The 13,876-nt window shown below is 39.4% G+C and overlaps 1 protein-coding gene across 11 annotated transcripts in view; it reads right to left on the bottom strand.

The window, feature by feature from the left end:
- The window catches only part of eif4g1a (eukaryotic translation initiation factor 4 gamma, 1a), a 123,592-nt gene that overhangs the window by 66,970 nt on the left and 42,746 nt on the right, over positions 1-13,876 (bottom strand). For all 11 annotated transcript variants that reach the window (XM_041177190.1, XM_041177175.1, XM_041177184.1 and 8 more), the window contains 2 exons: positions 10,577-10,692; positions 246-338 (listed from right to left, as the gene is read on the bottom strand). In XM_041177190.1, coding sequence (XP_041033124.1) covers positions 246-338; positions 10,577-10,692 — 209 coding nt within the window. The remainder of the gene's footprint in view (positions 1-245; positions 339-10,576; positions 10,693-13,876) is intronic.

The following is a 13,876-nucleotide window of genomic DNA, read 5'->3' as shown; positions in this document are numbered from 1 at the left end:
TCAAAAATGGAAATATATATCTTTGAAACAAAGTCTGAGGGTTTCTTATATTAAAGTCAATAAAAGCAAAATAGTACAAGTAATGAAGGACAGTGACAGCCAACCATCAATTATGTTTGCAATATGTTATAATGCTTTGACCAGCTATAAACTGAAAAGTGAAATAAGGTCAGAACAATTGAAAACAAACATTTCCAGTTTCTGCAATTCAGGCAGCAAGAACAAGGATCCAGCATACTACTTGCCTGTGGCGGTGTTGGTGTAGAGCCTGATCTTCCTCCAGACATAATCTCTTCTGTGATGTCTTTTCCACCTTGATTTGGATCCCTTATCCGGATCTAACAAGTAAAATATCCACAAAATAGATAGGTCAAACAAGCAACTTGCTTCCTTCAATATCGTTCTCTCCATTGTTTGAGAAAGGCTCATCGGCACACAAGGATACCATCAATGAGGGAATCAAGAATCTATTATTTGACAGCTTTACTTCACTGTGCTTGTTCTCCCAACTGTATCGAGGAGGGTGGGAGGGGGGGTCTTGTTTTGACCCTCCTTCAAAGCTGCCAGTGCCTGCGTCAGAACAAAGAACAAGGGATAGAACCAAAGCAAAGAGGCAGTTTTACCATCTCCATAGATGTGGTGAAACAGAGGGAAGTAGAGAGAGGGTTTTCATAAGTGTAGTGGGAATTTCAAAACACGAAAACCATACTATAAATAAGTACTTATTTCTTCATTCATTTCTACCCATCCAACAAAAAGGGTAACGAGACGTTACAAAACAGGTACAGTGCAAAAAACAGGTAATAAGAGTTTAGAAAACAGACATCAAGCTTCTGCCAAGCAGGTGTCCATACATACACACACACACACAAACAGTGCAATAAAGACTGCTTTATATAACTACATTTTAATTCTATAGTTTTTTTTTGCATTGGTGAATATTCATTTTGTTACAACAATTCATCATCACACTTTCTACAACAATTCCATAATATGCTCCAAAACAGACCATGTAATTCCTCCTACATGTAGACTCTTGGTTCTAGCTTGTTGATCTGTTTGCGCTCACCAATGCTATGCAATTAATGTTCAATCTATTGAAGGTATGTTTGTCTCATTTGTAAGTTTTCTTACACAAGCCATTATTTTTGGCTGACACCAAAACCTTAATGCCATTTATTACAGCAATATTAAAAAAGTGGCTCAGAATTTGCCTCTGGTAATACACCCGATATATTTGCTGTTTCACTTTTTAACTACTTTTTTAAGCATGGGTATTGCTTTATGAAAAATGACCAGTCCACCTGCCATCCAGATAGTCACAGAATGATGGTTGTTCCTGCCTAATCATCGCAATCAATGTTAAACAATGCGCCGACAACAGATCTAAACAGGAGGCAAGGAAAACCTTAGTGGCTGAAAGATTTAGAAACCACAGGTCTGAAGTCACCTGTCCCACTCAATGCATGCTAAAATTGCTATGTCATTTCGCATTACCCAGATTAACTCAAAATATTAATTTCTTTCAGAAAGTATCCAATTTGCATTTGAATTAACCTATATTTTCTGCTTCCACCTTGCCCCTAGTCTATCCCATCCTGACATAGTGCACTTCTACACCGACATCCCCAGTGCAACTATGCAATTTCTTGAGAATGTACTTTTAGAGGCCAAGTGAGAGACAAAAACTGAGAATTTGAAGTCTAAGTAAAGCCACGAAATTCTAGTAATGGTCAGATAAGAACATCAGAAAGGGTAGGCCATTCAGCCCTTCGAACCTGCTCCACCATTCAATGAAATCATGGCTGATCATGTACTTCAACACCATTTTCCTGCACTAATCCCATATTCCTTAACATTTTTAAAATATGTAGAAATCTATCAATGTCAATCTTGAACATACTCAACAACTAAGCCTCCACAGCCTTCTGGGGCAGAGAATTTCAAAGATTCATCACTCTCTGATTGAAGAAAATCCTCATCTCAGTCCTAAATGGCCTTCCCCTTATTCTGAGACTGCGTCCCCTGGTTCTAGAACACTCCTCTCCCAAGGGAAACATTCTTCCTGCATCTACCCCACCAAGCCCTGTAAGAATTTTGTACGTTTGAATGAGATCACCTCTCATTCTTTTAAACTCCAGGGAATAAAGGCCCAGTCTATTTAAGCTTTCTTCATAGAACAATCCCTCATCCCAGGAATTAACTTAGAGGGAGTGCAACAACGGTTCACTATATCGTTTCTTGGGTAAGGAGACCAAAACTGCACGCAATACTCCAGGTGTGGTCTCACCCACGCTCTATATAATTGCAGTAGGGTATCTTGACTCCTAAACTCAAATCCTCTTATAAAAAGGCCAACCTACCATTTGCCTTCTTAATTGCTTGCTGTTCCTGCGTGTCAGCCTTCAGTGAATCATGATTAAGGACACCTAAGTAATTTGAACACTTCCCAGCCTTTCATTATTTAAGAAATACTCAGTATTCCTGTTTCTCCTACCAAAGTGGATAACCTCACATTTCTCCACATTGTATTCCACCTTCCAAATTTTGCCCACTCACATGCCCTCTCCAAAACTCCTCGAAACATCTTCTGTATCCTCCTCACATGCTCGACAAAGATTGAACCAGATTCAATAATTAACACTCTTGTAGAGAAGATATTGTAACTATTAGCTATTGTAGCTGAGTGCAAGAGCTATTGGCTCATTCAGCAACACCATAAAAACTTGCAGATCTAAATACTTAGATTAACTGCTCAGCAAAGTTTAACAGAAGTGAATTGTGTTTCAAACTCAGCTGATCCATGGTTTAGGTTGATGCAGCTCCACTAGAACTAATAAAAAAATGTCCCAGCTATTTTAGAAATTTAAATTGAAAAGGTAAATAGCTGAGGTGGTTTTACTTGCAACTATTAGTATGTGTAAATCTAAAAATAAATTCATGATTGGTGCACATGACTGCTGCAGGACAACTATCAAATGTTGCAGCAGCTGATATCTGACAGTTCACACACACACCACAAACACATCATACACACGCAAGAAAAATCAGTCAAGACCAGCTCGGTTCATCAAGCCTATGCCATACTGTCACTTTCTCATTAAGCATCATGCAATCCAATGTTCCCATCTACAGGTAGCCATGTAATTTCTTAGGAGACACAAAAGCAACAGAAATCTCTAGCTCAATTGAAGGGGTATGAATTATGAAAAGTAAGTTAGTTTTTTTTATTCATTCAAGGGATGTGGGCTTCGCTGGCTAGGCCAGCATTTATTGCCCATCCCTAATCATCCTGGAGAAGGTGATGGCGAGATGCCGCCTTGAACCACTACAGTCCAGGCACTGTAGATACACCCACAGTGCTGTCAGGGAGGGAGTTCCAGGATTTTGACCCAGTGACAGTAAAGGAATGGCGATATATTTCCAAGTCAGGCTGGTGAGTGGCTTGGAGGGAAACTTCCAGGTGGTGGTGTTCCCATCAATCTGCTGTTCTTGTCCTCCTAGATGGTAGTGGCTGTGGGTTTGGAAGGTGCTGTCTAAGGAACCTTGGTGAGTATCTGCAGTGCATCTTTTGGATAGTACACAAAGCTGCTACTGTGCATCGGTGGTGGAGAGTGTGAATGTTTGCAGATGGGGTGCCAATCAAACGTGCTGCTAATCAAACGTGCTGCTAATCAAACTGGCTGCTTTGTCCTGGACACTGTCAAGCTTCTTGAGTGTTATCTGGGCTGCAGTCACTCAGACAAGTGACTTGTATCTTGTAGATGGTGAACAGGCTTTGGGGAATCAGGCGAGTTACTTGCCGCAGGATTCCTTGTCTCTGACCTGCTCTCATAGTTGCAGTATTTATATGGCTGGTCCAGTTCAGTTTCTGGTCAATGGTAACCCCCAAGACATTGATAGTGGGGGATTCAGCAATGGTTCTGCCACTGAATGTCAAGGGGCAATGGTGAGATTCTCTCTTGTTGGAGATGGTCATTGCCTGACACTTGTGTGGTGAGAATGTTACTTGCCATTTGTCAGGCCGAGCCTGGATGTTGCCCAGGTCTTGCTGCATTTGGACATGGACTGCTTCAGTATCTGAGGAGTTGCAAATGGTGTTGAACATTGTCCAATCAGCAAACATCCCCATTCTGACCTTATGATAGAAAGATCATTGAAGCAGCTGAAGATGGTTGGGCTGAGGACACTACCCTAAGGAATTCCCGCAGTGATGTCCTGGCTCTGAGATGACTGACCAACAACCACAACCATCTTCTGTTGTGCTGGGTATGGCTCCAACCAGTGGAGAGTTCTCCCACTGATTTCCATCAACTCCAGTTTTGCTAGGGCTCCTTGATGCCACACTGAGTCAAATGCAGCCTTGACGTCAAGGGCAGTCACTCTCACCTCACTTCTGGAGTTCAGCTTGTGTCCACGTTTGAACCAAGACTGTAATGAGGTCAGGAGCTGAGTGGCCCTTGTGGAACCCAAACTGAGCGTCAGTGAGCAGGTTATTGCTAAACAAGTACCACTTGATAATGCTGTTGATGATCCCTTCCATCACTCTACTGATGATTAAGAGTCGACTGATGGGGCGATAATTGGCCGGGTTGGATTTGTCCTGCTTTTGAGTACAGGACATACCTGGGCAATCTTGTGCATTGCCGGATAGATGCCAGTGTTGTAGCTGTACTGGAACAGCTTGACTTGGGGCTCGGTAAGCTCTGGAGCACAAGTCTTTAGTACTATTGCCAGAATATTGTCAGGGTCCATAGCCTTTGCAGTATCCAGTGCCTTTAGTCATTTCTTGATATCACGTCAAGTGAATCAAATTGGCTGAAGACTGGCATCTGAGATGGTGGGAATCTCTGGAGAAGGCCGAGATGGGTCATCTACTCTGTATTTCTGGCTGAAGATTATAGCAAATGCTTTAGCCTTATCTTTTGCACTGATGTGCTGGGCTCCCCAATCATTGAGGATGGGGATATTTGTGGAGCCTCCTCCAGGGAGCTGTTTAATTGTCTATCACCATTCACAGCTGGATGTGGAAGGAGTACAGAGCTTAGATCTGATCCGTTGGTTGTGGAGTCACTTAGTTCTTTTGTATCACTTGCTGCTTCTGCTGTTTAACAGTAGTCCTGCGTTGTAACTTCAAGTTGACACCTCACTTTTAGGTATGCCTGGTGCTGCTCCTGGCATGCCCTCCTGCACCCATGGTTTTTCCCTACAAGGACAGGACTTATTTCTTTGAATATGTATTTAATACAGTGAATGTGAAACGTCAAAATGAACAGACTAGATTCCTGATTCGAACACTTAATTGTAACGGCACAGAACCCTTTAAATTTCAAATATTATCTAAAGTCTGTAATGAAGATGCAACATTTCATGTCAGCAAAGACAAAATAGAATTTGAAAAACATATGCACTCTGAATGGATACCTGCATTTGTCAGATTCACTTCAAGTCCCAGTTCCATAACATCACCTATCTGACCCATTATACAATATAACAATTCAATATTTCTAGATGGGCTACAAGTCTTAATTAGAGCACAGAATCCAAGCCACACATTTAAGATAAAGCTAATCTGATGTATTCTCCTACAGTCAAGTTTTCTTGTTCATTCATATTGTACATTTACTTGGCTTATTTTACTACATAGAAGAGTTCAAATGTAGATTTTCTTAATATTGGTTGTGAAACAAATTAGATACTAACGAAATTTGTTTTACATCTTTGGCAATGTTTTAAGATGGTAGACACTTATATGCGTACATTGCTGCTAACACATTCCTTTACAGACCTATAGGGTTGCTAACCATGCTAGTACTTTACCTGATATAACTCAATGATAGATTCATATTTTTAACAAGCATAAAGAACATTCTTCTATCCACCCCATCCTGCTCTTCACATAGAAAACGACCTTAAGGACAATTTTCATGCTGGAGAGTGTTGTAAACATTCTAGATCACCCCTAGATGAGAAAAATGAAACTAATAGAGTGGTGATTGAAACAGTGTCCCAGGAGATTGGAAGCTGGATTTAAAAGATTAATTCAGGTTTACAGTACATGAATGTAAATATGCAAAGCATAGTAAATAGGGTTGGTGAACTGCAGGCAGATGTTTTAGTGATATCAGAGACCTGTGCAAAAAGCAGGACTGGTACTAAATATTCCTGGATACAAGGTGTTCAGGAAAGGTGGGGAATAAAAGAGGGAGGAGTAGCAGTATTCAAGAGAATGTTACAGAGCTAGAGGATAGGATAACCTCGAGAGTCAAGGACAGAGTCTATTTGGTTAGAGCAATAGAGATTACACTACTAAGTTAATTCTATAGTCCACCAGCTTCTGCAGAAGATTTACAGGAACAAATTCGTAGTGACATTAGAGGTGCAGAAAGTAAAGAATAATGAGAATGGGGGGGCTTTAATTATAATATAGACTGGGATAGTAATAGCATAAAAGGTCAGAGAGAAAGAATTATTTCTGAACTGCAGGCAACATAGTTTTGATTAGTACATTTCCAACAAGGAAAGGGACATTGCTGGATCTGGTTGTAGGGAATGAGGTGGATCAAGGGGATTGAGCACAGTAGGGGAATATTTAGGAATCAGTGGTCATAGTATAAAGTTTAGATTATCTATGGAAAAGGACAAGGCGCTATCTAGAGTAAAAAGAATTAATTAGATTAACTTCCATAGCTTAAGAATGGATCCATCCCAGGTAAGTTGGAACGAAGTAATATCAGACAAAACTATAACAATGGGCTTCCTTTAAAGAACAGATAGCTGGGTGCAGTCAAGGTAAGCTTCCATAAGGAGAAGGTAAGGAATCAAAGTCAGAGTTCCCTGGATGATGAGAGAGACAGAGAAAGCAAGATACAGCAGAAAAAGGGTAAGGGTTCTGATGAAAGGTCATCAACCTGAAACACTAACTTTGTTTCTCTCTCCACAGATACTTCTTCACCTGCTGAGCATTTCCAGCACTTGTTACAATTTCAGATTTCCAGCATCTGCTGTATTCGGCTTTTTGATGCGTATGACAGGCGTCAGGTTGATAATAGAAACAACAACCATGCTCAAAATGATGATTATGGAGGGAAATTAAAAAGGAAATAAGAGCAGCAAAGAGAGAATATGAGAAATGGCTGGCAGCTAACATGAAGGGGAATCCAAAAGGCTTCTACAGGCATATAAATAGTAAAAGGGTAGTAAGAGTCGGGGTGAGCCAACTGGGGACCAAAAAGGGGATATATGCATGGAGCAGAGTACTTTGCATCTGCCTATACCAAAGGAGAAGATACTGCCAAAATCATAATGAAAGAGGAGGTAATTGAGATACTGGGTGAGTTAAAGATTAATAAAGCAAGGGTATTAGAATGGCTGGCTGTAATAAAGTTGGTATGTCACCAGGACCGAACAGGATACACCCAAGGATACAGAGGGAAGGGTTGAAATTGCAAGTGGGAATTTCAAAATTGGCATTAATCTTCCAATCTTCTTTAGATAAGGGGTGGTGCCAAAAAAGAGAAATGCAAATGTTACACCGTTGTTCAAAAAGGGTTGTAAGGATAAACCCAGCAACTAAAAGCCGGTCAAGTATTATCTGGCTAACAGATTCTTAGCTCTCCAGTCTTTGAGACATTTCACTTCTCTCACTCATCAACTTCCTCAGGAAATACACACCTTCTTTGGCATACAGGGAAGTTTATGACCCTGACAACATCCTAGCTGTAGTGCTGAAGACTTGTGCTCCAAAACTAGCAATGCTAGGCTGTTCCAGTATAGCTACAATAGCACCTAGAAACATCAGAAATTGTGCAACTATTCACAATCTGATCAGCCATGATCTTAACAAATGACAGAACAGGCTCAAGGGGCCAAATGGCCTACTCCTGCTGCTCATTTGTATGTCAGATGTTAGTAAATAGGTTACTGCCACTAATAGGTAACATTTTAATAGTAGGGTGCAAATTCAGATTTAGTACCAAAAGAATAAAGACCAGAACAATTTTCTTCACACAAAGGTTTATCAGAATCAATTACTATTGCAAGAGTCAACTGTTATATTCACAAGGGCATTATAAACATTCATGGCATAATATCACAGGGCAAAAGGGATCAGTTTGGAGCTCATTCCCAGCACAAGCGTGGCAGGCCAAACAGTCTCCGGTGCAGAAATGGTTTCCACTTCATACAGCATTAAATAGCTTATGAATATTGTCATGGAGATATTACTTTATGTAATGTTATTGGAAATGATTTTTAAATTGGAATAGTGTGTGTGTGTTTGTGTGTGTGTGTCTGGATGAAACCCAGCTTAGTCTGGGTGTTTTGATATATAGTAGTTTTGAGATGTTAATTAGATAAACATAAGGATGTTAAAAGGTGGAAGTGCAATTTGCATTTGTTGAATAAACCACTCAAAAGAATGGGTAAAATCTTGCACTTAGCTGGGAGATGCCAAGCAGTATGTTTATATTACTAATAGATTTGGTGAAATGAAAGGATTGTGAAAAAAACCTAGAAATGCAATGGAAAATTTACATTCAAAAGGGAAGCTGGGTATAAACAGAAAAGAATGTGTGTGTGTAGGTCAGAGGCATTTAAAATCTAACTAGCCTGTCAAGCCCACAACTGTAAAGGAAACTGTCTGCAAAGGAACCAAATTGAAGGGAACCTCATTTTGAACTTGTACGGTCAAATATGCTTTGCCTGGTGTCTGTTTAAAGTCTATGGGTTACTGTTGCCTTATTTAAGATTTACTTGGGAGTGATTAATATTGGGGATTTGTTTAAAAGTCATTATGGTAGTAGTCTGTAGACATGTTTGTGTTTAATTTGTTAGATTAATAAACGTTTAATTTAGTTTTATATAAAAACCTTTGGAGGCTAGGTGGTCTTATTCCTGAATTCAGAGCTGCACCTCAAACATACTAATTGAAAATATAGGTTATGACAGTTTATCAAGTTTCCCTCTGGGATTTAAACAACTCAGCCTTTACCAACTGGTGTGTCATAATAGTACTGAATGCATGGCTAAGTGGGAACACAATTGGAAGAATCAAAAATCATGGTTTCTAGCCCTGCTGCAGGAATGGAGCACATTCTAAACTGATACTACTCCACAGTACTCTACTGAACTAAGCGACTGACTGCTCCACTGGCAGAGGTGTCATCTTTCAGGTGATATGTTAAATTGAAAACCTCTGCCTGTCTGTTTAGGTAGATGGACAAGATTTTATGGCACTAGCTGACAGATAACAGGGACCAACAATAGTCCCTCATCCAGAACCAGAAAACACGTTAGCCCAGAATTTGCTGGGAAAAATATGTGCATGCCACTGTTGGTTCAATAAAAAAGAAACAATAATTTGTAGCAGGGAAGAGAAATGCTGAGTTGAAAATCACCAAAAATTGCTGGACAATTTGTTCCTGCTCCTGTTAGGCTTACAGAAACCAGAGCTCGCAGTCCACCCAGCCATGACTTTAAAAATTGCTGCATTTGCACTATTAAACTAAACCCATTGCATATTTTTAAATCATGTTGATTTATGTCCTTGCAACAATGTCTCCAGCCCAGAAAGGGATCAACAGTCTCATTTCTACAGATGGTAAACTGCTCCTGGGTGTGTCTTTTTTAAATCACAGTGATTTCCTTTTTTTCTTTCCTCTTCCTCTTTCAATTCAATCTCAGTGTTTAATTTTACTCAAATTCACCTCATTTTTTCCCCTGGTGTTCTTTTCTTTTTTGATCTTTAAATTGGTTAGAGATAAACTATTGGCTCCAACGTTCAAGAGGTCTCAGATGCCCAGTGACCTTACCACACCATTAACTTGTATCTCCAGCAATTAAGGTGCAAAGAGTTAAAGGAGTGGGGCAAAAATCCAACTCATGGCATGCTACAACATGCCCTGCTCCAGTTGGTTCCGGAGTGTTAACTGATCAGTTATCATGAAACCATATGTATAAATTGGCCACCATCTTTGCCTGGATTAGTGATGATACTTCAATTCTTTTGGGAACTCCTGAGGGCATGAGATATACTATATGAATACGTGTTCTTTCTGAATGAGTAGAGCTACTAGAAGTTAAGCTAGAAACAGATATTATTTGATTTCAAAACAGAATTATTATGCCAAGATAAACAAAATAAAAACCAGTTAAAGCACTATTGTTAGCCATCTGTGGACAGAAAGACAGAGTTAACGTTTTGAGTCTGTATGACTCTTCAGTGCTAAAATGCTAAATGTTTGCTTGAAGGCCTTTTCAGGGCTAAAGAAATGAAGTGCCTTTAAGTAGTAAAGCACATCAACAATGAAGTCAAAACAAAATTGGTATTGCATGTTATTTTATAAGGCAACACAGTGGAGTATTCACACAACCCCAGCTTTCAATATGTTAGTGTATAACAGCAGATAATTTAGAAGGAATGTACCAAAAATGGTTAATTTCCATTGCAAACATCTCACTGAAAATGATCTAAGTTTGCAAACCTATTTTTGAGAATAATTCAACACCAGAACATCTTCATGACATGAATCTGTAATAGCCTACCAAAAGAATAGTAATTCAGCTGCAGGCTTACCTGTTTACGTTCTCTTTTCGGAGGCATTTGTGGCTGTGTTGGATTTATCATAACAGTAGTAGGTGCCACAGGTGCAGAATATGGTTGCACTCCTTGTGTTGCTGGATAATAGGTTCCTGAAGAGACAAAATTTCAACAATTTTAAGGGCACATAATTCTGTTTTAAAAACTGCTACAAAATTATAAACTTTGAACTTTACATAGACAATCAAATGAAAGCGATACAAGTATTCTCTCTACTACTGGGCATCAGGTGGTGGTCATGAGCCACCTTCTTGACTCGCTGCAGTCCATGTGGTGTAGGTTCTGGGCATTTAAGAGTCAACCACATTGCTGTGGGTCTGGAGTCAGATGAAGGCCAGACCACACAAGGACAGATTTCCTTCCCTAAAGGACATCAGTGAATCAGATGGTTTTCTATGACAATTGACAATGGTTTCATGATCATCACTAGACTTTAATTCCAGATTTTTGTTGAATTCAAATTCCACCTTCTGCCGTGGTGGGATTCAAAGCCAGGTCCCCAGAGCATTACCCCGCGTCTCTGGATTACTAGCCAAGTGACAATACCACTATGCCACTACCTCCTCATATACTATATGAACAGAGAATGCTTATTGGTTGGCAAGTGGACTCTGGTAGAGGCATTGCCATGTAGAATGCACTAGTTGATTGTGACTGACAGTTAACTGCCGAACATTGTTTGAAATTTAAACCAGGCAGCTTGACTCTGGTCAAGACATTGCCCTGGGGAATGAACCAACAAATGGTTGTCACTTATTTTGTTTAGCTGAAACAGGTACCATGTGTGTACTTGTTCTTCTGTCTGCAAAGAACAGGAGCCTGTCTATTAATATATGTAGCTTCCAGTACACACAAATGCACCACACTGTGAACCCAACTGACAATCTTAAATTGGTTGTCAGCGTGATTCTCAGCACACTGAGGATTATTTAGCAAATGGGTGTCCAATTGCAGAATCACATCTAATATTGGACACTGTATTGAGCAACAGATGAAGCTAGCTGTTCAACGCTGCTACCATGCAGTAGCAACACGAGTGATACTTTTTCATTAACAGGATGCTGCCATCAAGCCAAAAACGCATTCCGTCTATCACACAAATGAGTAATGTGGAGCATGAATTTCAGCGTCATTGTGATGCTAGGTATATGGGCTGTACGTTTCAAAAACTAGCAGATCTCAAAACAGCATGACCCTTCTGCCGTTTACAACCAGCAAAGTACGGAACGTACCTAACCAGTCGGTGCTTGCAAAACTCAAAATGGTGTCCAACATTAGATGTGATTCCACGATTGGACACCATCTGCTAAATAATCTTCAGTGTGCTAAGAATTATGCTGACAACCAATTTGAAATAGTCAGTTGGGCTCGCAGTGTGGCACATGAACAGGTACTGGAAGCTATATATATATATATATATATATATATAAAAAAATATATATAAAATATATAAAAATATATATAAAAATACACAGGGCCCTGTTCTTTGCAGACAGAAAGAACATGCACACAAATGGTGCCTGTTTCAGCTAAACAAAATAAGTGACAGCCATTTGTTGGTTCATTCCCCAAGTCAATGTCTTGACCAGAATCAAGCTGCCTGGTTTAAATTTCAAACAATGCTTGGCAGTTACTGTCAGTCACATTCAACTGATGCATTCTCCATGACAACACCTCTACCAGAATCCACTTGCCATCCAATCAGTACTGCCTTCTCATATAGTATAAATATGCTCTTTCATCTGACATTGGTATTTTCTTGTGAACTGCCCTGATGGGTGCAAGATGAAAAGCTTTGGCAAAAAAAGTATTTAAGCAATAAAGTGCTGTACCAAATGACTATAAAGTTACATTATATTTACATTACTGCAATTAGATCTGTTTGCCAAATATGTGCCTCAATTTTTACAAAATACTCTCCCAAATTGTCACCTCTTCTTAAACCAAACAGAATCCAATCTCCATCCAGACAAGCGCCTTTCTTTCTTTGAACACACACATTCTCTGGAAGGCAATCACGTTAGAACAAGCTGCCCTTAATTCAATATTACAAGTCCGTGGAAGTACTTCAGGAATCATTATCGCAACAAATTTCAGTTGGCAACATATTTTAAAACTGTATTATCCACAGGAGACAAGTAATTGGTAGATAGGAAATTAAGTTGATGCTTCAAACTTTCTATAAAAAAGTCATGTTTTGGACAAGTTTCCACTTATTATGTCTTGTATTTTGATGCTAAATTTATCTGCCTGTATTAATAAAAAGAGTTAATATGGCGCAAACAAACACTTCATTATTTCTTTTCTTGTCTCACCCAAGGCTTTGATTGCCCACAATTACTGGGCACCCTCCAGCACCTCATTTAAAATGACGATTAATCACTTGTGCTCGACTATCAATGGCACATTATTCCTCAAATTTCTTAACACAAGGAAGCTACTAACATCAGCCAGATAACTAGATGTGATAAGGACAGAGAAAACAAGGCCATTTTCATCATCCTAACTCAGGGCATCAACTCTGTAATACATTTCTGGCTGATTAGTTAACATGGCAGATTAGGAATGGAAACCATGGTCTGTAGTCTCATGCCTGGTGAATAGGATAATTGAGCCATCTTAAGAGGGCTCTCCCCTAACCTTTTGCCAATTTAGTTTTTACATCCAAACACACTGATGGCCTAATTTTTATCTACTTTAAACATCAACAAATCATGCTGCACGTGAATAAAATAGGATTGAATAGAGTACATCAACCTCTGAGTGATGGACATTTCTAAACACAAGCATGAGTATTTGATGATTTTGCAGTACAATTGAATTTAGTTCCAAGTGCTTGGGAACTAGTCAATCTCAATATGCTGCTCATTTGAAACGGAATTATTCAAGTCAAAATGACAATCTCATCCAAGACCTTTTATATGTGTGGAAGTGTACAAGGTTTTACAAGTTGAATAATCTCACTTAAAAGTTTAAAAGAAAGCTCAGTGCTGTAATGTGTACACATGTACACACACACACACACACACACACACACACACACACACACACACACACACACACAACACACACACACACAATCCTAAAACACATCTACCTACACATGGATAAGAAATTACAGTCCAATCCAAATGGGTACATACCTGTTCCATAAACTGTCTTTATGTCAGAAACTCTTACATCAAGTTATTTTATAAAAAGTCAAACAAAATTACAAAGTTGTGCTCGAATTAGATTTGGCAGATGTTTGAAGTCATAAATAAAATGACATTTGCA

The sequence above is a fragment of the Carcharodon carcharias genome, chromosome 2 (assembly GCF_017639515.1).
Source record: "Carcharodon carcharias isolate sCarCar2 chromosome 2, sCarCar2.pri, whole genome shotgun sequence".
Lineage (NCBI taxonomy): Eukaryota > Metazoa > Chordata > Chondrichthyes > Lamniformes > Lamnidae > Carcharodon > Carcharodon carcharias.
Note: the sequence above shows the minus strand (reverse complement) of the source record. Positions and strands in the feature narration are given on the sequence as shown.